The 25429-nt window shown below is 37.8% G+C and overlaps 1 protein-coding gene across 1 annotated transcript in view; it reads left to right on the top strand.

Moving 5' to 3' along the window:
* The first annotated feature begins 922 nt into the window (after window positions 1-922).
* The window catches only part of cul3b (cullin 3b), a 28786-nt gene continuing 4279 nt past the window's right edge, over window positions 923-25429 (top strand). Inside the window, exons 1-14 of the mRNA XM_038267965.1 lie at window positions 923-1197; window positions 4778-4975; window positions 9691-9804; window positions 14806-14966; window positions 15378-15492; window positions 15629-15857; window positions 18176-18321; window positions 18554-18730; window positions 18924-19094; window positions 19374-19481; window positions 19857-19981; window positions 21713-21809; window positions 24777-24911; window positions 25041-25227. Of these exons, the coding sequence (XP_038123893.1) occupies window positions 1135-1197; window positions 4778-4975; window positions 9691-9804; window positions 14806-14966; window positions 15378-15492; window positions 15629-15857; window positions 18176-18321; window positions 18554-18730; window positions 18924-19094; window positions 19374-19481; window positions 19857-19981; window positions 21713-21809; window positions 24777-24911; window positions 25041-25227 (2026 nt within the window). The 5' untranslated portion in view covers window positions 923-1134. The remainder of the gene's footprint in view (window positions 1198-4777; window positions 4976-9690; window positions 9805-14805; window positions 14967-15377; window positions 15493-15628; window positions 15858-18175; window positions 18322-18553; window positions 18731-18923; window positions 19095-19373; window positions 19482-19856; window positions 19982-21712; window positions 21810-24776; window positions 24912-25040; window positions 25228-25429) is intronic.

Raw genomic sequence — 25429 nt, forward strand, 5'->3', positions numbered from 1 at the left:
CAAATACTTCAGTTATTACACATACCATTATCACTAAAGGAGGCAGATGAATAATTGAACATCTAATGCAGAGAGCAGGAGAAATATAAAAACCCATATCTAAAAAATACACCTATGTAACAATAAAAAAACCTCAAACAAGTGAGATGTTTGGAGCATTGATAGTTGCTGATTATTAGACATTTGCGTAGGTAGATAAGGTTTGTCTTAAGATTGGTTTCATGAATGAGCCAACCTCCCAAAATAAAGGAAACAGGGACCGACAAATCAGTGCACCCCTTTTTAATCTGCTATATCTGGGGACTCCAGAGCCACAATCAGCTCTGGTTCTGTGGGTAACCTGTTATATTAAAAGATAAACTAATTCCCATTTTGAGCAAAATTATAAAAGATATGTGTACTGCAAAAGTACCTTTACAAATACAAAAAAAAAAAAGCATATTTTGGGTAACCGACAAAATAGATTGCAATTGCTCTTAAAAAAAAAGCTTCAAGTCTACTAGAATAATCATTTAGCTTTAAAATTAAACTAGGGATTGCTGAATGCAAGTATGGTGTCAAAAAGGGCCCTTAACCCCACACTGCTCCCTAGGTGCCGAAGAATGGATGAGTTAAATGCAGAGTTAATTTCGTTGCTCTGTACTATGACAGTGTAATGACAATAAAAGAAGGAAAAACGATTGATAAACAGACAGACATAGGGATGGATAGATGCCACAAGATTTTAAGATCAAATACATTTTTTTTTTAATTCAAATGAAACTGATGGAAAAATCCCTGTTACACTAAAGTAAGGTATAAAAAAGATTTTAACTCTTATAATAAAGATGTCTTTGATTAACTAGACTAAACAAGTTGCAACAAAATTGGTCAAAATTTTAAATTCTTGGCCGAAGTTCTCGCGTTATCTATAGAACGTGATCTCAGCGCAGGGAGCGCTGCAGGTATTTCGCCATTGCTGTATGAAGAGTTATCTGGCCTGGCGTTTAGCTGTCAACAAAAAACTTGCGGTACGGGACGCAGAGCTGCGGGGTTGAGGGAAAGCTCGTCAGCTGTTCCTCAAACCATATCCACCCCTGTCCCTTCCCCGAAGAACACTTTCATGTGAAAACAGAGCCTACGGATTAGGCAAACATGTCCAATCTCAGCAAAGGCGGCACCAAGAAGGACACCAAAATGAGGATACGGGCCTTTCCTGTAAGTGCACACCGCAGCAGGTGCTCCGGCTGTCCGCCGGGTTCTCACTCGATCATCGCGGTCTCATCTGTTGGCTAAATGAGAGCAGGCCGAACAGCTGAGTGGCTCATACGAGTTGGCTAACCGTAAACAAACTGCAGCCATCATATGTCCCGTCAGCAGTGGTTGTTGTCGTGTAGTTGGGTGCCCAGTTTATTATAAAAAATTTCCTCTTAAGTTTTCGTTTTATTTTTCTCTAAACGGTCATGCATCTCTCCTAAATCGGGCGCTAGCTAATACATTCAGTCAGCGTAGCCGAAGCTAACCTTTTACTCGCTCCTCTTGACACTTGTTGTTTTGAATACTGATTGTTTATATGAATATCACTTGTATGAAGTCAAGATAAACACACCGAAAATCTTCATTCTTTATCTTAAACGAGCAGGGGTTTAATTTTTGAACCGTTAGCTGCGCATCCACAGCTACTTGATGGATGCTAACAAAATCCAAATCCGGGTTCCAATCCAGGTTCTTGTCTTGCTGGCATTTCAGCTTTCTCTCCCTTTTCATGACCAAAATGATATCTAATGTCTGTTCTTCTCTACCAGAACGTTGTCTTTTTCTGTAAGTAACCTAAACATATAATTACCAAGCTGACCTCGTTTTGCAAAAGCACCAGATTGTAGGAGTATTTGGTTTATTTATCCATATTTCAGAATGCATATGTCTGGATTATATTTAAGATGCACCTATTGTGCCATTGGTTTTATTGTTTGATTGTGTCACTGCAACCAGCTCTTCTACACATTCTGAGTGTTAACTCTGTCTAGACAGGGTCTGACATGCATATGTTTGAGCCTGTCAGTTTGAAGAAGCATCCATTGTTGTTGTTCTTGTATCAATGGTTCTTTATTAGCAACATATTTTAATATTGAGTTGCCTGGATAAATGGCATGCACTAAACAATCTCTACATTGCATTTTACCAACCAAATACCTATATGTTAACTTCAGAGACCTATATGAATTAGGCTGGTTGTATTACATAAGCACTGCAAACAAACAGATAAAGTCCAGATGCCTCTTTTCAGATTGTCATTTTGCTCTTATCTATTAACTTAACTACAGCATCTAAATTTAGTTTCCTTGGTAGATATGCATCAAGGGTTAGATATATAATACCCAATCGTCATATATTATGCTTGCAGATAGCAGCCCTACTTTGATCTGGTTTTTACCTTAATTCATAACAATATCTGCATGCGCTTCCTGTGCTTGATATTCTTGCACTTTACAGTGGTAAGCTGATGGATAAAAGTTGGAGGTCTCTAATGAGGTATGATAACATTACATAGAGGGTCTTTATCAGCACTTTCCTATTTGGAAAGTTCACAACCTGTACCTGGTTCCTCCCTGAAATCTTATCCTCCACTTTATCCAGCCTGCTAACTCTGGTCTTAGTCGTCAGAGACAAATTGCTATACCGGGCAGTGATTTAAAAAAGAAAAAAGAAGCCTTCAAAGAGACTAAAAATGAAATTCCTAAGAGATATTACAATGTGCAATTTCATATTAAGAAGTCCAGACATTAATGTTATTACCAAGAACAACCCTGAAATAATTTCCTACTACCATTTCAAAAACTTCATAAAAACTTCATAAAGACTTCATAAAGTAAATTAGTCTATGATAAGTGTTGATTGTTTTGTAAAAATGATTATAAGAAAGCTTATAAAGAATCTTTTCGAAAATGTGATTAAATATCTGAAAGTTTACTTTTATTAATGGTGGTTTATAAAATTTAAACCAGTGGAGCAACAAAGCCTTCTAAAAGAAAATGCCGATGAGGAGGAGAGGAAGCGAGGATCTACAGCCCCCAGGGTGAAGAAAAAGTTTATTGAAAAATGGCGCTTTTGGGAAGACTGGCCGTTTTCAATTCAGTAGAACGCAAGTACGGACTCGTGTCCACGCCAAATATATTCTTGAAAAGAACACAGGAAGGTATGGACCTGGCGAGAACAGGAGCACACAGCATAAATATGGGTTAATTGGAACAGAAGTGTACTTGCGACGTCACCACACGCTCAGCTCCTCTAGAGCTGCATTCCACCTCCTGTTATTAATAGTCTCTAGATAATAATAAGTTATAACCTTTTTCATTTATTGGGGTTAATAATGAACACAGATAAACACAAATCAAATGAACATTTTGCCAAATAAAACAAAAAATCGCCATCAGAGCCAACAGTACTTCACACACGGCTATGCCGAGAGAAGGCTGCTATAGACGGGCTGCGGTTAGCCCTGGCTGCTGTTACCCTCGGATGTCCGCTGGTTGCCGCGGTCCTCTCAAATATTTTTTTTAAAATGACGCATTCAATCGGTAAATGGACCATATAGTGATGCTTTAAATTATAATATTCTCGCCTCAAATGATCTTAAAATGTACTTTTATTGAACAACAGCAACAGAAAAGATAACTTTTAACTTAATGCTCTCAGCTCTGTTAGCGCTCAGTTGAAAGCTACTGCTGCAGCAGTGCATGCTGGGACGGCTGTAAGTCCAAGAACGGACAGGTCTGCTCTGATGCATGCTGGGTAAATAGTGAGGGGCGAGAACAACATCAATGGACTTTGTCTGTTCTCGGGCTGCTGTTCTTGTGAATTGGAACAGTACTAGAGTTGAGGACGTTTCACAAGTACATGAGCACATCAGAACGCACAAGTACACATATTGAGAAACGACTTGTGTTTCGCATGGCACTGGCTTATTTAGCACGATGATTCTAAGCTAATCAGCTGCTCGGTGTGCAACAAATATGCAAAAGTGAACAGACATTTAACTGGAAAACATCCATTAAAATAAACCCAGTAAATGCCACAATCGCTGGATGTCCATGTCTCAGGCTCAATTGTAACAACCCATGCCATAGCCACTGAGTGCCCTGATGGCTATATTAAAAGTAAATTTTGGACCCTGCTTGAAGATACTTGAGGATTTATTCTATTTGGACCTCGTTGCTGTGATTGATACCCACTATCCTTACGATATTTGGATTAGGAATTCTTTCTTATCTGTCTCAGTAAATTCAGAAGAGTCTGACAGCAGTTGAATATCAAAGATTTGTCAAGTGAAAAATTATCTGTTTGATCAGTATAGGAATTGAAGTCTGGAGTTGATTGGGTTACCCTGCAGTTCTTTGGTAGTAAAGGAGACAAAGAGAATGAAAGAACAACAACAACTATCATCAGCTGTAACAGCATACCAAACATATCTTAGGATACCTTACAAAACTTTGTGGTATGAATTGACTCCACAATCAAACAAAAAAAGACTAGGACTGTTTAAATTCAATTTCAAACTCAATTACCATAGAGGTTTTTATCCTATGTCAAAGTAGTGAGGTAATCTGGTGTTAGTTGGATCTCTTTGTCAGCAAACCCTTACCAAATACTCTTATTCATTACATAAACTATAAATCAGGGCATTATACACAGACAAGAACTTGAAGATGATTACTCAAAAACCCACCAATGTCATATTCTGTACTTCATTTAGTTGATAAATGCCTAAATGGTTATGTCTCATACTCTTCTTCCACAGATGACGATGGATGAGAAATATGTCAACAATATCTGGGATCTATTAAAGAATGCCATCCAGGAAATACAGAGGAAAAACAACAGCGGCCTGAGCTTTGAGGAACTTTACAGGAATGCCTACACAATGGTGCTGCACAAGCATGGAGAAAAACTGTACACGGGCCTGCGGGAAGTTGTCACAGAACATCTCATTAACAAAGTAAGACGACAGGACACTGCATAACCAAAGGACTGCAAAGGAGTCTAAAGGTCAAGTGGTGGCAGATTGAATGAAAAATTTAGAACTCTGTCTAGTTGCGTTTTGAGTTCAGGAGATATTTATCAGCCTTTGAGTTGTTGTCTGCTTTACACCCACAGTTACCACTGTCTGCAGTAGGTGCCAAAAGGTTTTCTGGGTGAGACTTATAGCCTCTAATGCAACTCTGGTTCTGACAGACGAACCGATTGAACTGACCGGTTCTTTTTCAAAACGTAAAAGGTGCTGCTAAGTTGCTGCTTGGGATTTATTTTTGTCATCTTTATCTCATATTAGTCTCAACAAGACCTTCTAAAATATAAGTTATTTAAATGTTTGAACTAGGTTTTGCTATATTAGTTTTTAGGCTGAATTTGCTGGCTGGGTATGCTGCTGGCCTCTAAATGTTGCACAGGGATGTTTATAGGTGGCACAAAATGCAACCCAGATCATGTAGAAATGTGGAAGTGTAACCAACTAGCTAACAAATTAAACGCAGTTTGCGATCTTTATTTTTTGTCTTTTTGTGGCTGTTTTTATGGGCTGACAACTCTTTGTTTTAGGGAAGGGTGTAGTTTTCACACTGTCGTTTAATTTGCCTACTGTAGCTATTTAAGGTCAGTTTTTTTTTTTTTTAGCTTTGTGGTGTTTGTGATCGTATGTTTTTGGACCTTTTTTAGTCTGCAGAGGTTCTCCTGATGACTCTTCCTTATTACTGCTCATTACAGTTCAGAGCTTTTCTGTTGTGCTAGGTTTATGTGCAGACTGGTCTCTCGCTGTCACTGACAGCAGCTAAGAACAAAACAATATTGATAGTATGATCTATGCTCTTAATGGATCTGTCTAAAAGATTCAGGCGCTTTATATCAGGAGGCTCTGTTTATTTTCTGAATCATCCCAGGCTTTAAACCTCAGCAGACAGGGGTTATTGGGATTTATAACATGGTCTGCATAACAAATAAACAGTATATCCTCTCATTGGATTCATAAATTTGCTGCTTCAGGTGTAATTCAGTAGCATATTCTAAATGTTTGCTAAGTGCAATTAAAATTGTATTACACAAGTCCTGTTGAATTACAGACCTTAGAGGACAAGTTCCTCTTTCTTATGGTTAATGAGGAAGAAACCAGGTTTATGAATTTATATCTGTAACGATGTATTGATTTTATTTTGGGGGGAGGGTTCAGGTTTTGTTAGGTCCAATTTTAATCATTACTGAGTAGTTACCATGTCTCTAAAGAGCAATAGTCAATATTATTGTTTTTGGTAATGACATCCTGAAACGGTAATCAATTTCTTTTTTGTATACAGCTTCTCTGAGAGTTAAATATCACCAATACGACAAGTTTATGCACATCTGGTAGCTAAGCAGAAACGTCTTCAGTTGTGCTTTAAAGTAGGACTGCAACTAACGATTGTTTTGTTAAATGATTCATCTTTTGATTCTTTTTTGATTAATCAATTAATAATCTGATATCAAAAGATTTTTTAACCGAATTAAACCAGGTCAAACTAAACTTTTCCACTTGTGGAGTTCTGGATACCTCATTTTGATAGACCTTAAAAGGTTTTTTTTTATCTCAAATGCAAAATATTGATATATATTTTTACAGTTTACATATTATTACTGCTCTAAGAGGGTTGCTCTCTCAGTTAAAGGCATGTTTTAGAGTCTCTATCATTTAGTAAACTATTGATCAGTACTAAATTAGTTGACGATTAGTTGATTATTTTATTAATCAATTAACGATAATCTGATTTTAGTTTTTTCAGCCCTACTTTAAAGCATGTGATTTGTAGGTTTTAAGGTTCAATTATACTTAAGGTAACAGTGAATTTCTCAAGGATCAGATCTGGGATTTTTCATGGAGGTTCTTTCTCCGAGATGCTGAGCACCTTTCAGCTAATGTCTTAATAAAATTGCTACCATGTTTATACTTGGAAAATACAAGTTCTGCAGGGCTACTTGGTCCATAACAGCTTTTTGATGATGTACCTGTTTGCTGAGTCATGTATGATCCATGGTTCTGCAGCATCTGATATTTTAAGTGAACCAGAAGTTGTACAGAACAGCTTCATTATATGACTCTTACTGAGAAATTATTAGGGTAAGAAAGGTATTATAATGTGCCAACTTAAGCATGCATTTTTTTTTCAGAAGGCCTATTGCAGCCAGAGACTTTGGGAAACCCACATCTTGCTCCTAGTTAGGGATCCACCGAAAATTCAGCCACATTTTTGCTTTTTGGCTGATAGACATTTAACACCTTTACAACATGGTCGAAACTTGTGATAATGACGCGACAAACAGCACAGCACGTAGAAATGTTGCTGAGAATGCAAAGTAAAGCACTGAAGAAAAGACACCGAACATCCCCACCCCGTCTGTGGTGGACGTGTTTGAAAAGGCAGTGGTTCCTATTATTAACTGCTGCAGTAGTTAATACTGTCTCCTTTTGACTGAGAATGTTACTGTAAATAGTCGGGCGGAAAAAAAAACATTTAAATAATCAGCACCACCTTATAATTTAGCCCTCAAATTAATGAAAATATACAGCCCCTCAAAAGAAGGGGCTATATGGATTGACTGGTTTATAAAAAAGTGTCAGGCCTCAAGTTTGTTTCAGGAACTCTAAAATGGATCAATTTAAAAAACTTTAATCAGGATATCGAGTACATACTGCTTGAAAGAATATAAACGTTAATGCTAAGTAGCAATGAAAACCACCCACCAGTTAGACAGTAATAATTTTTATTTTCAGCTTGAAAATCTGCACTGATGACTTCTTCTGTCAGATTGATTTATTAAATTAATGTAGGATTTTTTGTATATGCTGTTAAAAATCGAAAAGTGTCCTTTTGGAATTTTCCTCTCCTGTCAGTTATAACCTGTTTGGCTGAAAGGATGGGAGGGGGTTTTCAACTGGGGGCCCCTTTATATCTGTTTTGCATGTGACTCTACCAGGACTGAGAGGAAATGTTTTGATTAGATCTAGTTTTTTTTTTTTGCCCTGATTGCAGGAGATGCCCCATCCTGTTACATGATTGTACCAAACAAACTAAAGCTAAGGCGGAGAAGATTTGATAAAATCAAATTTCTATCTGATGTTGTTGTAATATTTTTACATTCATATCAACATTTGGGAGGTTTTCCAAGTATCGTGCAGCTGTACACTCAGAATCTTTGTTTTTTAATATATATATAAAAATGTTTTACTTATTGAATTTCTTCTTTTAAATATGCTCCCCTATTTGATATTGGCAAAAATTTGTTATGATTTAATGCCAAATCATTACATTACACTAATGCGTCTTTGTAGCTATTTATATTTTTATTACAATAAAAATAATATCAAACCATGGGGAACTATAGTTGCACACATAAAATAATAATCTATTTAAAAACTGGCATTATAACATCAACCTTTTTAACTTGCAAAAAGATGTCCTTTGTCTACTACAATCTAATTGTTTTTTGTTTTTTTTTTAAGACGGTTACACTGCAAAAATGATCTACAAATAAGTCAACATTTCTTAAATTAGGTGTATTTTACCATTCATTTGAGTAGGTTAATAAGATGATTTACCAATAGAATTAGTATTTTTACTCTTAGAATAAGATAGTGAGATACTATGCACTTGAAATAAGACAATGCAACTGTTTTTTCTTTCCTATTTGAAATGTAAATTGTCTTGTCCCATAGGCAAAGTGACTTACCTACTAAATTCAAGAACAAATGCACTTATTTAAAAAAAAAATGACTTAAGATAGATTTTTTTCAGTGTAGATCAAGTGGTGAAACGAGCCTAGCAGTTGTAGATCTGCTGCTATTTCCTCATCTCAGCCTTAAAAGAGAAACGGGGCCAGTCCGAACTTAGTCCCGCCCACAAGGTTTGAGTTCGGGGAAGTTCGGTCTGGCTCTGCTCCATAGTAGCGCGAGTATTATCGCCCACTGTCAGGCGATCCAATCAAATTGTCAGGGCGGGCTTTATACGATGATGGACAGATGATCAAGAGTAACGTAATCAACCACGTGACCAAAGCGCGCTTGGGTGACAACAACAATGGCTGCCGCTGGAGAGTTTGGGTGAGTAGATTCTGCTATTAGGTCTGTTCTAGAAGATATCGAAAGCAAATTTATTTTAAAAGAGGAACAGAGAAACGCGATCAAGTCTCATCTTCTTATTCTAGGTGTGAAACTGCACGCTTTGATTTTTGTGGACAACAACTATGCCTCGCTTAACATACGTCCCGCACTCCGTTGCTCTTATTGGTTGTAGGTCTATCCAATTGAGTGCAGAGGCATTTTTTTTCCTGGTTCGTTCGAAACACGCTCCATAATCACAGCTCTATGGAGCAGTATCAGACTCATATTCTGACTAGAATTGAGTCGGACTACATCAGGCTAGGTCAGTGTGCCCTGAAGTTTTTCCCTCTTTAGAGGCCCTGAGTTTACAGTGCTGAGTCACACTGCAGTGTGGCTGGTATCAGCCTGCTGTCTACCTGCAGGAAGGGTTGTGATAAAAGGCTGTGCTAAAAACAAATCACAGCTGTCACATTGTTTCATGTCTTTTCTCTTTTTTAGATAGTGGGGAAACATGGTTATATTTTGTTTGAGTCCCTCATGCTGCTGAATCCTAATGTAGCACTAACAGCTTTTTTGTATTTTCCCTAAAGGTACGAGAAGATGTCCTGAACTCCCTAAACAATAACTTCCTCCAAACACTAAATCAAGCATGGAACGACCACCAGACCGCCATGGTGATGATCAGAGACATCCTCATGTACATGGTGAGTACTTCCTGCTCTTAACATAAAGATAAAACAGTTCAGTGTAAAGTCAGATCTAATATTGTCCTCCCAACAGTGAGAATGCTTCTATTCTTGCTTCTAGGTTTGCAGCATTTACGTGTTGATTTGAGCTTTAAGTGTCAAATCCATTTTTTCTTTTTTTTTTCCACCGAGCTTGTTCTAAGCGAATCTGGTTCTAGAACTGGCTTCGAGCTTTTGAATCCGTCGTGGCAGGCCTGGACTCTGCACAGAAACAGTTTGTTTTTCAGTTTCTCCTTCTAAAAAATAATAGAGCAATATACCCCATTCTGTTTGGCCTTTTATGATACAGTGAGGAAAATAAGTATTTGAGCACCCTGCTATTTTGCAAGTTCTCCCACTTAGAAATCACACAGGGGTCTGAAATTGTCATTGTAGGGGCATGTCCACTGTGAGAGACAAAATCAGGGTTCCTGCGGGTCCTTAAAAAGTCTTAAAAGGCATTGGATTCTTCAAAATAAAACTAAGGCCTTAATTGGTATTAAAATGTCTTAAATCAGTCTTTCGTAGGTTTTAATTTTTAAAACATCATAAATAGGATTATTTTTATTACGATTTAGTTTTGTAATCTAAAAAAAACGTTAAAATTGACTATTTATTTTATTTTATATATAAATTATTTTTTTATATTTTATATATAAAAAAATAAAATAAAATAACGGCTTGCCATTATTGGTTCCGTCCTGATAGCGGAACCAATAAAAGCTCTGTCGAGGCCTGGACATTTAGGAGATGCGCCATTAACTTTTTGTCTGGAAAATATGAGCAAGTGTAAATGTAACGAAAATTGTCTATCCAGCCAAGAGTTTTCTCCGTGGCTAAAACCAGTACCAGGGAACATACATGAGGCACAGTGTATTTTGTGCAAGAAGTCATTCAAGCTCGGAACGATGGGAAATAAGGCAGTAGAGTCGCACATGCGAAGCACGAAACACAAAGCTTCAAAATCCAGTTACAGAGAAACAGCCGGTATTTCTCAGTTTAGTTCCACCCTTGTCTCTGCAACGCCTCCACTTATCACCAAATCAAACATACTAAGAAAATGATAAAAAGAATTATAGCTGCAAAAAAAACTCAGCACTGGTTATGTTGTGGCTTTAAAACTGATTTGTTTTGTTCCCTGCTAAAACAAAGTTTGTGAATTCAGTTAAATAATTGTTAAAATATATCTGTAATTTGTGTTTTTAGCTTTCTTCCTGTATGGGAAGCTTTTCAAAATTTGAAACATTAGTGCAGTGGTTTATGTCAAAATAAACCTTTGGGTTAAGTTGTCACAAGCGGGGTTTTCTTGTGAATTTGGTGTTACATTTTTATTTCAAGTGGCATTAAAAAGTCTTGAATTTAACTTGCCTTATGCTGTAAGAACCCTGAAAATCCAAAAATCACAATATATGATTTCTTTTTTTTAACTATTCCTTTTTGTATCTTACAGCTGCAAATAAGTATTTGAACAGCTGTCTATTAGGGTTGTCAAAAGTATCGAAACTCAAAAAAGTATCGATACTGAAATGTTGTATCCGGATACAATACTCGTTTTTAAAAGTATCGATACAGTGCTACCACCAGTGGCACCTAAGCAGTCATTCATCTAAAGTGCAGAATAGAGGACAATGCACTTTCAGAACACTGTGTGATTGAATAATTCTGTGCTCTTTTCGGTTTCAGACTTTTTTTTTGTAAGAGGTGCAGCTGCTGAGAATTATTTTTGTTTCTTAACTGGTTTGGCTAGTGTCATTGTTATGTGTGCAAAGCATAGCCAAGGAAGGAACACTTAATTTTAATTTTATAAGTTTTTTATCAAGCTTGCATAATATTATGCACAGCATACAACCTTTATTGTGTTTATTTATTGTATTTTATTTATTAATGAAAATATTTCTGTTGAATTTTGGAGTCTTTGTTTTTATCCTTGTGGTATCGAAAATGGTATCGAGTATCAAATATTTTCCTTAGTATCGGTATCGAGTTGAAAAGTTTAGTATCGTGACAACCCTACTGTCTATCAGCTAGAATTCTGACCGTCAAAGGCCTGTTAGTCTACCTTCAAAATGTCCACCTCCACTCCATTTATTACCCTAAATTAGATGCACCTGTTTGAGGGCGTTAGCTGCATAAAGACTCCTGTCCACCCCATGCAGTCAGTAAGAATCCTATTACTAACATGGCCAAGAGCAAAGGGCTGTCCAAAGACACTAGAGACAAAATTGTACACCTCTACAAGGCTGGAAAGGGCTACGGGGAAATTGCCAGGCAGCTTGGTGGGGGAAAAAAAAGTTCCACTGTTGGAGCAATCGTTAGAAAATGGAAGAAGCTAAACATGACTGTCAGTGTCCCTCAGACTGGAGCTCTATGCAAGATCTCACCTCGTGGGGCCTCAATAATCCTAAGAAAGGTGAGAAATTAGCCCCGAACTACACAGGAAGAGCAGGACAATGACCTGAAAGAACTGGGACCACCGTTTACAAGGTTACTGTTGGTAATACACTAGTCAATACAATAGTCATGGTTGGAAATCATCTATGGCACAGAATGTTCTTCTGCTTAAACAAGCACATGTCAAGGCCTGTTTAAGTTTGCCAATGATCATTTGGATGATCCAGAGGAGTCATGGGAGAAAGTCATGCTGTCAGATGTGACCAAAATCGAACTTTTTGGACATAATTCCACTTACCCTATTTGGAAGAAGAATTATGAGAACCATCCCAAGAACACTATCCCTACTGTGAGGCATGGGGGTGGTAGCATCCTGCTGTGCTGTATTTTTCTGCACATGGGACAGGGTGACTGCGCTGTATTAAGGATGACTGAGGCCATATATTGCGAGATTTTGGGGAGCAACCTTCCCTCAGAGTATTGAGGAGGGGTCAAAAGCTGAGTCTTCCAACATGACAATGACTCAAAGCACTCAGCCAGGATAATCAAGGAGGTTCTGGCGTGGCCTAGCCAGTCTCCAGACCTAAACCCAATAGAGAATCTTTGGAGGGAGATCAAACTCTGTGTTTCTCAGCAACAGCCCAGAAACCTGTCTGATCTAGAGAAGATCTGTGTGGAGGAGTTGGCCAAAATCCCTCCTGAAGTGTTCAAACCTGGTGAAAAACTACAGGAAATGTTTGACCTTTGTAATTGCAAACAAAGGCCACTGTACCAAACATTAACCTTGAATTTCTAAGTTGTTCAAATACTTATTTGCAGCTCATACAAACAAATACTTCAAGAATCATACATTGTGATTTCTGGATTTTTTCTTTTTTCTTTTCTTTCTTTTAGATAATGTCTCTCACAGTGGACATGCACCTACGATGAAAGACCCCTCAATGATTTCTAAGTGGGAGAACTTGCAAAATAGCAGGGTATTCAAATGCTTATTTTCCTCACTGTGACTTGCTCGGTCCAGCAGGTCTGTCATGCTGAGTTAAAACAGGCAAGCAGCAGGTAGAAGCTCCTTTTATCTGATGACGCATTGAAGGAACAGGAGTGGAGCTTTTATTCTCTTTTGATTACTTGTTTTGCTTTTATGCCACTGCATTGTACTTTTTTGTCTTTCCACTTTGAATTGTCTTGCCACGAAATGTGCTATTTAAATGTGTTTGACTTAAATTATTATCTTTGATTAATTCCTTTTTCTTTTCAGAATTGACAATATCGAGGTATTGATTATTTTGACAAGCTTAGCAGATACAGAAGGCGTTGCTGTAGTTACAATAACAGCAGGAACAACAGAGCATTCATCAATAGATGAAAAGCCTCATGAGATGTTTCAACTTCTTGTTTAACCAGCATCGTATTTGGAGCAATTTTTGAAAAGTGCATCTTGGGTTAAAACGATCAGATCAATCAATTATTGAAATAATTGTCATCTAATTTAGCAAAGACTAGACTAGAAAGACTACAGACACTGGTCATCCGCTGTCTCTCCCCACTTTGATGCTCTCTACTGGGGCCACTCCGATCTACCACAATGTTTCCTTAGCTCCAAAGGAGGGCACAGTTGGTCACCTTGTCCCGGTTCAGGTGCTCTCTCTGACGGGGTTTTTGCTTTGATGTCTGAGCTCCACAACACTGTTTCACCTACCTTAAGCTACATAGAAAGCGGCTGGGATCCAACAGTTGCTCCTTGAATCGTTAAATGGGATCATGAGTGATGCAGAGACGCTGGAGGCTTTGTTCTGCTTCTAAAGTAAATAAAGAACAATGAGTCGCTCTGTAAAATCAAGGTCCATCATGTTGAGATGAAACTGCTAACTTTTTTAGATTTGATGACGACGTGGAGCCTTTTCCTGCTGTCCAAATGACTTTCGCTGGCCAGGCAAATTTCAGCTGACATGTCAGGCGAATGAAAGCACATGAAACTATCACATTGAAATTATATTGCAAATACATTTAATTATTCAGCCATAGTCCATTTTTGAAAAGACCTGCCCTCTCACTTTAAAAACAAATGCACATACACAACCCCAAGCTCTGTTTTTAAAGTTGTTGGTCTCATAGCTCGTACAATCTTACTGTGTCCGAATGTCTGCAGTAACCCCCCCTAAAACCCTCAGTTGCTATGTAGAGTGTGGACTATATAGTGGACCTTACGGCGAACCCAGTTAACTTTACGTTCGGACAAATGATTACTGCTTTTTGCTCCTTGTTGGTCATGTAACTCCGTCTCCACCACCCACTGCCTGTGCCATCTTTATTAGTCACCGCTGTTGGATAAACACTGACCAGAAAGAAACAAATACACCAGCTTTTAATATTTCAATGAATTAATTGAAAGACATTACCAAAATAAATCATTTCAAGTTGGCCCTGCAGTCCTATCCGCTGCAGAAAATCAACATATAACACAGATACCACACATTTACTGTAGTGACATTTGAAGAGTCTAGTGACCAAGTTGTTTCTTAAAACAGAAAATTTTGTGCAGTCTCTCCGCAATACTTTTAACTCTCTTGTTTGTTTTTTGTGCCAAAGGATCGAGTTTATGTGCAGCAAAACAATGTTGAAAACGTCTACAACCTGGGGCTCATCATCTTTAGGGATCAGGTGGTTCGTTATGGCTGCATCAGAGACCACCTTCGACAGACCCTGCTGGACATGATAGCACGAGAGAGGAAGGGGGAAGTGGTGGACAGGTATAGAAGCATTACTCATTCAATATCACTACCTAATAAATTATTTGGCTTGTAGATAAATGCATGAGGTAGGGTCTAATTAAGGATGGTGTAGTTGTGATCAAAGATAGAGGTTATTATCTGTAGGAGTAAGAAATAAAGGAGCTGTTAAACATCCCTCGCCTTTCTGCCTTTAGGGGAAATCTTTAAGGCTTCTGACATTGTAAAATATTTAGCTCCCTGAACCTTCGGCTCTGGAGGGTGCATGGTTTTCAGAATAAAGAAAGAATGAATGAATAATGAAAATCTGGCTGGTGGCCATAGTTAGTGAAATGAACACCCTTAGAAGTTTTTTCTTTTCTCTTCGTTTTAAAATCAATCTGTTTTTTCTTTCATGTTGCTGAGTGTTGATGTGCTTCTGCTCTGCTTCAGGGGGGCCATCAGAAATGCCTGCCAAATGTTAATGATTCTCGGCCTTGAAGGAAGATCTGTTTATGAAGAAGATTTTGAAGCGCCGTTCTTGGAAATGTCTGCAGAATTTTTCCAGGTTTGTATTTAAATTCTCTTGTTTAGTTTTATTGTTTAGATTAAAGCTTTGCTTTATTTCTTTTCCTGGGGCAGTCGTATACACACAGGAGTTTGTGATTCGTGGCTGATGTAGATTCCTTTTTTTCTTCGTTCAGATGGAGAGCCAAAAGTTCCTTGCAGAAAACAGTGCGAGTGTGTACATTAAGAAGGTTGAGGCCAGAATTAACGAGGAGATTGAGCGGGTAATGCACTGCCTGGATAAATCGACAGAGGAGCCCATCGTTAAGGTGGTGGAACGAGAGCTCATTTCAAAGCACATGAAGACCATCGTGGAGATGGAGAACTCAGGCCTGGTCCATATGCTGAAGAATGGCAAGACTGACGGTAAGGGTGGAGCCATGTTGTCAGAATAAAACTGACACGTGCCGCAATTATTAAAACAATCTTATTTTGCATGGCAGATGAATAGGAAGTAATAGTTTAGAGCGGTAAGCTGTGCATTAACTACCAATCTTGATAAAACCGGGAAAGCCGCCATTTTTGTTGGTTTCTGCTCAGAGTGGAAGCAAGAATTGGAGATGGAATGGTTTGTGGCTGTGCTGTGGCTGAAGACGGTAACTCTGTATATAGTTAAATAAAGTCATCAAAGACTGGTGTCATCTCCATATGCATTAGCAGGGGTAAAGGGTGAATATTGCTGTGTTTGTATATCACCTCGTAGCCAACTATGTTAGTATTGATAGGTTTGGAGTTTTTCAGGTTGTTCTAGCGTTCCCTTTGAATGCCACGGACTCTCCAAAGTAAGAAAAGAATGTTCTCGTTTCACCAATAGGCCAATTAATCTTATCCTCTCTGTTTGATATCATAGCAGATAAAAAAGATAAACAACTTTCTTTTATGAGAAATTAGTGAAGCCATCACTACCAAATGTAATAAACCTGACTTTATTCAACCAACAGTAGGCAGCAGAGTTAGGTTAGTGGTGGAAGTAAACTAGAAGTGTGTTAATCTTAAGGTTTCTCAAATCCACACAGGGTAAAACGAGAATACATACTGCCTTAAATATCTCCATATATCACTTCTAAAGTGTGGTTTAATTTTCCCAGTTTTTTTTTTTTTTTTTTTTTTTTTTTTTGTTTAGATGCCAGCATACCTAACTGGATATTGAACATCTAGCTGGATATTGAACCAATCAATTATAGTTGATTGGTTTGCTGGCGCAGACCTGGCTGGTAGTTGTTCTCCATACAGGCAATCCCAGATTCTAAATGTTAGGCTACTTGATCCATTCTATAATGTTGCGTTAATCATTTATCTGCAAAGTTAAGTTAAACTTTGGAAGTTGGTCCTTAATGTTTCCTTCTGCTTAATGTGATATTCGAAATGATTCTGGATCCACTAGCCTCACAATGGATGGCATCACTAACCTTCCAGCAGCTTACAGACTGCGATTAGCTGGAGCCTGGGTGGTTCTTTGTTTGTTTATGATTAGCCTGACTCTTTTCTTTTTGTCAAGTTCATTTTAAAACTGGTTTTGGATGGAGTCTCGTAACCCAAAGCTTCATCCTCAACGCTGTTAATTCCAGGAAAGCAACAAGTTGAAAGACTTTAATCAGAGTCAGACATCGGGTCAGAAATGTACCAGAACTTTCTTGATGGCTTCAAAAATGGTGCTTTATTAACCAAATATTTGGTGTTTTTTTTTCTATAAACATCCTCTTAGTAACTCACTTATAATCATATTTAAACTAATGGAATTGGGAACAAAAACTGAAGAAAAATTATTGTCAGACTGACTTAATTAGTTTTGTTTTTATCAAGACACCTGAGCTGCTTTGATGAGCTCTGATAGCTCAGTGTGAACAACAGCTGTTCCCAGACTGTTCTCTACAAGACTGAAAATGAACTCAAACATATAGGAAAAACGTACTTTTGGTTGAACAAAGCTTGTTTATTTTTTCAGTTGAGTCCTCAGAAGGAAAAAACAGATCAGAGCCCTATTTTATTTTACTACCTAAGAAATAAAATATTTACATATACCCCTTGCAATGCTCTCTCGGACCACTAGGGGTATACATATCCTCGGTTGGGAAACACTGCTCTAGAGGCTAGACTGGGCCAGCCGTAGCCTCTCCCCGTACTGGCGCTGTCTGCCCTACAGGCCCCTCAGATCTACCGCCTTGGTTTTTTTGCTCCAGAGGACGGCTCGGCTGGCTGTCACATCCCGCATCCCAATGCTCTCAGTCCCCTCTGCTCTCACACTGATTTTATGTCCCTTCCGTCTGAGTTCCGAGTGCTATCTCACCTATCTTCTGTTTCCAGATAGTTTTTCCTCCTGTTTTGGGCACTTTGACCTAAACAAACATGGACAAAGCGTAGGATAAAGATGCATGTCCGCTCAGAGAAAAGCTTGTCAACAACTATCGGCGCTTAAAATTAGTGGCCTTTATAATGAATCCCCAGTCAACATTCGTGGCCGATCACATGAAAATCGGCTGATCTCTAGAGCTACTGATTGACCAGTGCAAATCTAATTGAATTGTGAATAAGAAAAATAACCTTGCTTGGATTAAAACAAAAAAATGTTTTTCAAACTTTTTTGATTATGTCCTTTAATCAATGTTCACTCCTAAAAGCAAGAAATGATTAATGTATGTGTATATGTAAACATCTGACCCGCCCCTCACTCTGTCTGTCCACAGATTTAGCGTGTATGTACAAGTTGTTCAGTCGAGTTCCCAATGGGCTGAAGACCATGTGTGAGTGTATGAGCTCCTACCTGCGGGAGCAGGGCAAGGCCCTCGTTTCAGAGGAGGGAGAAGGAAAAAATCCAGTAGATTATATTCAGGTATGAACATATGGGGTTTTATTTAAATGTATTGAAATAAAAAGCTGTTAAGAAGATATTTTTGGCGATGGAGAAGAAAAAATCACCGCATCTAAAGCTGTTAGAGGCCATAAAGGGATTTTAATTTACTTCCACCTACCTCTTATTGTGTGATAACTAGATTAGGCCTCAGCTATTGCAGACTGCTTGCTGATTTTCCCTCTTTTCTTGCTCTGCCTCCTCTTTCTTGCAGGGTTTGTTAGACCTGAAGTCGCGTTTTGACCGTTTCCTCCAAGAATCTTTTAATAATGACAGACTCTTTAAACAAACTATTGCTGGAGATTTCGAATACTTCCTCAACCTCAACTCCCGCTCACCTGAATACCTCTCGCTCTTCATCGACGACAAACTGAAGAAAGGAGTTAAAGGGGTGAGTTATTCCACTTCATCGCCTCCCATCTCTGTTCATCCTTTTTGGTTATCATTCTGAATCTGAATAAATTAGAAACGATGATTAATTTTTATGCTTTGGCAATTTCTTTTATTAAAGGATTAATATAGGATTTTATTTAAATTTACTTGGATTTCTTACCTTCTCTATGCTTTGCTTTTTTTAAATTCAGCTTACAGAGCAGGAGGTGGAGTCAATACTGGACAAGGCCATGGTTCTCTTCCGCTTCATGCAGGAGAAGGATGTGTTTGAGAGGTATTACAAGCAGCACCTGGCTCGACGGTTGCTCACCAACAAGAGCGTCTCAGACGATTCGGAAAAGAACATGATCTCAAAGCTAAAGGTGAGCCGCACTGTAATTTAGCTCAATTGAATTATAGTTACTGCTGTTAATGATGTATATATTCTCAGTATTTGTCTCTAATTAATCAATTGTTTGGACTTAAAATATTCTGAGGCCTTATTTTTGAATATTAAGACTTTATTAAGCAAATAGGTGCAAATCCAAGGGAACTTGATGAATAAACGCAACCAATTGTAAACAGTCTGGATCTTTCTGAATGTATTGACTATAAGTAGATACTTTCTTATCCTAACGTTTATTTTGCTATCCCTCCTTTAGACCGAGTGTGGATGTCAGTTCACCTCCAAACTAGAGGGAATGTTCCGGGACATGAGCATCTCCAACACCACCATGGACGAGTTCAGGCAACATCTCCAGACCACCGGGGTGAGGACCCACCTCAGGCTGCAGATTCTTTTGTTATTTTCAGTCTGCAGTCAGTGAAAGACCCCATCATTCATAGCTTTGTTGCATTGCAGCTATCATGCAGCTAACAGTGTGTATTACTGTTAGCTTTCACCACAGAGGTTGTAAGGCCATGTGATCGCTTCCCAAGCTAACATGTAGATTTCTCATGTGTGCTTAAGTTGTTACCATTAAACAGTAATGAATTCAAAATCTAAATCTTACTAGTTTTGAGATCTTTGGCAACAAATTATAATTTTTTTTTACACATTGCCTTCATGGATCTAAAAAATGGCTTCAGTTCAGTTTGGGTGTTTTTCTGAGCTGATTGTGTTTTTTAATTTTCTCCAACTTCAGGTTGTCCTCGGAGGGGTTGATCTTACTGTGAGGGTCCTGACTACAGGATACTGGCCAACGCAATCAGCAACACCTAAGTGCAATATCCCCCCTTCACCACGTCATGCATTTGAGGTTTTTAGAAGGTTTGTGGATGTTTAAATTTAACACTGTTTGGTTAGACACCTTTTGTGAACTGGTTAAAGTTTTTTTTTCTTCCATTTGGTTCTACTGATTCTAAGAAATGTAGTTAAGCCTTTTCAGGGCTTGTATGATATTCTTTTTAATTAAGGTTTTTTTTTTTTTATGCTAATTCATATTTCTGTAGATCAGTGCTAAAAGCTGATTATTGTCTGTATAGCCATGACAACATGAAGGTATTTACTTTACTGCTTCTCTATTGTTAATTTTTCTAGGAGGTTCAATTTATGCTTAATGTCAGTTTGAAAAAACAAAGACATTTAGGCTTGTATAACGGAGTACATTATGTTTATGCAAAGCATCAACAAAGTTTTATTAGGATAAGGATCTGGAGAGTGTCTGCTTGGAACCAGGACCTAAACTGTAAATGTTTTATTTTGGAGCCACAGTTATTACATTTACACTCAAGGACTGGACTGCATTGTGTGCTGGATTGAGCACCAAGTGACATCAGGTGTCTCTTTAATCTTTGGTAGATCTACTTCTATCAAAAGAGAATGATATTGACCTTCCTAAAAGTGTTGGGTGCCCAGTGTCCCAATAATCTCAGTGATATGAGGATAAAGGGGCCCATCAGTAAAATAACTGGCTTTGCAGAAATCACTGGCAGTTTAATCTGGGGTCTGTTGCAGTCTAGTCTTGATTCTGCTGAATTATCAGATTTTCTAAGGAGAGTTTTGGCTTTTTGATCTGACACCAGAGTCAACTAATATTTGCATTCTCATCTATAGCCCAATTTACACTACCGTTTTGAAACTGTGCTGGGATCGGTCTGAGCACGGTAACCGACATCACCTTTGAGTGTAAATGGAACACAACCTAACTGGACTATGCCAGACAACAGAACCGTGCTAAATCTATTAATAATTCAACTGTAGGGCTCGGCGTGGTTCAGTTGTGGCTCAGTTCTCTGATAACAAAGAGCGCATGAGCAGACCGTTTTATCTGCTATTTAAAATCAGCTGACTCCTTTTTTTTCCGGGTTTTCCGGCGTGTCTGGCTTTCCAATTCACATATCTCTTCACCTGTTCACAACTCAAACTGCTTCTCAGCATATCAATAATAAATGACATCAAAAGAGCATCACCTGGGATGATGCAGAGATCGCATTGAAATTTGGGCAGGGGACGCTATCCAAGTTCATGAATGTTATAGGTGTCGACATTTTTAGGCGAGGAACCATGCTATCGGGATGTGTAAATGGTAATAAGAGCGGCACTCAGCATTGATCGGTTTCAACGGTTTAGTTTAAACGAGGCATATGTGCTGACAGTTTTTAGCGAGCTCTACACTGATGGCAACTTAACCCTGAGCTGAGTCCTCTTCAGGAGTCCAGCCTCTCTTCTATAAGTTGGTAGTAATTCCATAAATGGTTGATTTCATTGGAACCTTATTAGAAGGAATATTGTTTCATTTCAGACAGTTTTTATGCAAAACTATTGTTTCATTAGATGTAATCCTGAATAACAGACTACTTTCAGGTTTCTGCTCTGATTTAAAGTAGCCACTCTGTAGAGCAGCCTATTGTTTGTTTGTTTTCTTAGTGTTCACTGATTAAAAGATGGGTTAAGATCTGTAATAAAAACCTCCAGACCAAATGCCCAGTTTAGTGCCCAGCTTATTGCAAAATTACTTTTCTTTGTTGTGGTTAATGGAAGCGTACTCTCTGGTTACAGGTTTTACCTTGGTAAGCACAGTGGTAGACAACTCACCTTACAGCACCATATGGGTTCTGCAGATTTAAACGCCACCTTCTATGGTCCCATTAAAAAGGTATGTTTCAGTTTGCAGTTTTCTAGACATACTTCTTTGTTATATTGATGCTTTCTGAGATCAATAATCTGCTAACAGCAAATATAATACATAGAGGGAAAGGGAAAAACACATTCTTAAATTCTACATTGTTGGGTATTTCTTTTGGCTCCTGTCTTTTTAGAGGGTGCATTAACTTTATGAATCCATCTAAAATATTTAGTTCCTTACAGTGTTGTTCTTTTGCTTCAGATAATGTTTTAAATCAGCTAATGTTAACATCACAGATAAGTTGTTTTAAAATATTTAACCTATTAACATCCACCGCCCGACATTGGTACGCTTTTACGTCAAATTTTTCCCCGCATCAAATATCAGGCTTGTATCAAAGTGAAACCCAGCATATTATACCTCTTTAGAATCAGGCAATACTAAGGAAACTGAGTCAAATGTAAGCCAAACATACACAACAAAACCAGTAACTAATAATTCGTCATCAATTTAGAATTCATAATTCCTACCTTTTTCTTTGTTCTTGTAATTGGAAGAAAAACCCGGCGATGGCAAAAATAGACTTATTTTCTCCACAGAAAAGTAATATCCAGGTTTATTTCCAAAAATATAAAAGTCATAATAATCCACCAAGGTTTTTGTTTCTTTTTGCCAAAAAAAAGTAAGGGAAAATGTATAATTATTTTCTGTAATAATACTTGTCCCCTATTTTAGATCATCCACGTTGCGTGGACCTACCTATTTACTCAATACCTCTATGTTAAAAAAAAGCCCTCCTCACGTGTATGTGTCACGTAATTTTATTCAGCTAGCGCTCAGGCATAAATTTCCTGATCTAACTTTAATTGAGTTATTTTGTTAGCCAATAAGATAAGATAAGCTTTGCGAAGATATATCAGAAGTGTAGGGCGGGCTGAAAGTATAGCGTTTATTTACCTGTGTAAAGAATGAGATGATAACCTAGCGGTTACTCTCACAGTGGACTTTCAAGCTTCAAAATTGGAAATATTGTTTAAAAAAAAGTGCTTGAATGAAAATTTGTATAAATCTAAACATAGAAAAGCATCATTTGGTCCAAATTTGGCGCAATTGTCTCCAATGTACCTTTGGCATACAAAAAGGGTCATAGTTTGACATTGCTTATGACTAGAGATGTGAAAATGTACACAGTTATTGTCCACATTACGAACAGCTGTAGTAGGTGGGACAGGTCAACTATGAATTATACAGAAGATATAGCATAATAGTTTTTTGGACACTAGGGATGCACGATATTGGGATTTTGGCCGATATCCGATATGCCGATATTTTAAAACTCATGTAGCCGATAACCGATATCGATACCGATGTTAAAGCTGGACAAAAATAAGTAGTCATTGAAAATGGCAGTTTTGTTATCCATTTCTTACACTTTAAAAAATAATATACTCAAATATATTTTCATATGCTGATATCAAATTGATTTTTAAAAACGCGGTATCGATCTATTTTACTTTCAAAATCTCGTGAAATTTCATCTTTCTTTTACAAACTCTCGTGATATTTTGCAAATTCTTGTGAGATTTTGTTAGTAAAATAGATCGATACCGCATCAATATATCAACATATAAAAATATGGCAAAATTTTGTGAATTTTCGGGGGATTTCGTAGCATAACGATGACTTATAGCAATATTTCATTAGTAAAAGAGATTGATATGGTGTTTTTAAATGGCAATATATCAGCATATGAAGATATTGTGATATTTTAATGTATCAATATTTTTTCCCTCATCTTTAGAAGTTTTTAAGTCTGTAAAAAAAAGAAGTTTTTGAGGAAGAAGAAGAAGTAGTATTTATATTTTTTTTTTTAGACTTTAGAAACTCAGAAGCTGATCAAATATCGGGTTAAATATCGGTGGGGTGGCCGATGTCCGATATTCAGATTTAAGGCCGATACAGGCCGATACCGATAGGAGGCCGATTATATCGTGCATCCCTATTGGACACCTTTGAAGTCACACAGCTCTGGTTGTGTCAAATCTACAGAGTCTTTACACATATCTTCAGAAACTAGAAGGTCTTAGCTTTCAAATGATTTAAGTCAGAGGCATGTGGGATTTATATTATTTTACTGGCCAATGGAAATTTTCGTATGCAATACGTTTCTGCACAAGCTTTAAAAAGGTCAGTGTTAAGGGGTTAAATTGCTTTAAATCATTAATTGCATTTAATCTAAATAACTATGGTTTGAAAGCAGAGTTCAGTTCCCTTTGCTTCAGACTAGAATTTAAAAAAACATCACAACAGAAGCTGTCGGACAACATGAAGTAGGCCATGGAAGCGATTTAAAAATGTTTTTTTTAACTTATTGGAAAATCCATCCCTCTCCACTTTGATGTGTGATGTCATCCACTCTAAATCTGTGTTTTTCCTTCAACTTTGTGGCACTTGAAGGATGATTTTGGAAAAACCGTAGCAGTTATGAATATACGGTTTAGTTTAGTACGGTTCAGTTTTGAGAAAATGAAGGACGCAGCGAAGCCTCAAAAATAGGGGATTTTTATGCCCTTTTTATCCTCTCTACCCATTCATTCAACGCTATTGCTGACATTTAAATTGAAAAAGCTTCCTGAATGGGGAGTGAAACGTCCTCAAACTTGGAAACAAAGTCCAGTGGTTAGTTTTTTTTTACTTTTTTGGAATCCCCATTCATTCCTATGGGATTTTTGGGGAGCATGTTTTTGCGAATTACATAACTATCGTAACTAAAAAACACCAATAAATGAATCATAGTCCAGTTTATCAACAGAATTATAATGGGTGCCTCCATGAGTTGCTATGGCAGTTACCAAATTCAAATGTTAGCATCTTAATTTCTAGAAAGACAAAGAAATGATGGGAGTTTAAATAAATTTAGTCCTTTTGTTTATACTATCATGAAGGCTTATTTTTACTGCTGGTTCTGTGTATTAAAAACTGGTATTGCATCCACAGGAGGACGGCTCAGAAGTAGGAGTGGGAGGGGCCCAGGTGACTGGCTCCAACACCAGAAAACACATCCTGCAAGTTTCCACCTTTCAGATGACCATTCTCATGCTTTTTAACAACAGGGAGAAGTCCACTTTTGAGGTACACATCACTCTGTTGTCTCCTCACTTTAACATACAAACATGTGGTTCCTTTTGATATCGAATATGCAGAATTTCAGCTTTGATGGTTCCAGATAATGAACCTGTGTGGACCGTTTTCATAAAACAGGAAATCCAGCAGGAGACGGATATCCCTGAGAGGGAGCTGGTGCGAGCGTTGCAGTCCCTGGCCTGTGGGAAGCCCACTCAGAGAGTTCTTACTAAAGAGCCCAAGTCCAAGGAGATTGAAAATGGCCACGTGTTTACAGTCAATGACCAGTTTACCTCTAAACTGCATCGGGTCAAAATCCAGACAGGTAAATCTCCACTTATGACTAGTAAAAATGTCGTTTCGAGATCGTTTTACTTTTGTCTAATTTTGTTCTATTTAGGATTTTAATAAAATAAATCCATCACAATAGGAAATAATATTGTTCCTTTCTTAAATTGAATAAACAAAAATTAAATGCTGTTTATGTGTTTATAGCTCCAGTTGTTGGGAGTTCTTTGGTTTGTTGT

Source organism: Cyprinodon tularosa, unplaced genomic scaffold, assembly GCF_016077235.1.
Source record: "Cyprinodon tularosa strain WSP-4 unplaced genomic scaffold, ASM1607723v1 ctg69, whole genome shotgun sequence".
Classification (NCBI taxonomy): domain Eukaryota; kingdom Metazoa; phylum Chordata; class Actinopteri; order Cyprinodontiformes; family Cyprinodontidae; genus Cyprinodon; species Cyprinodon tularosa.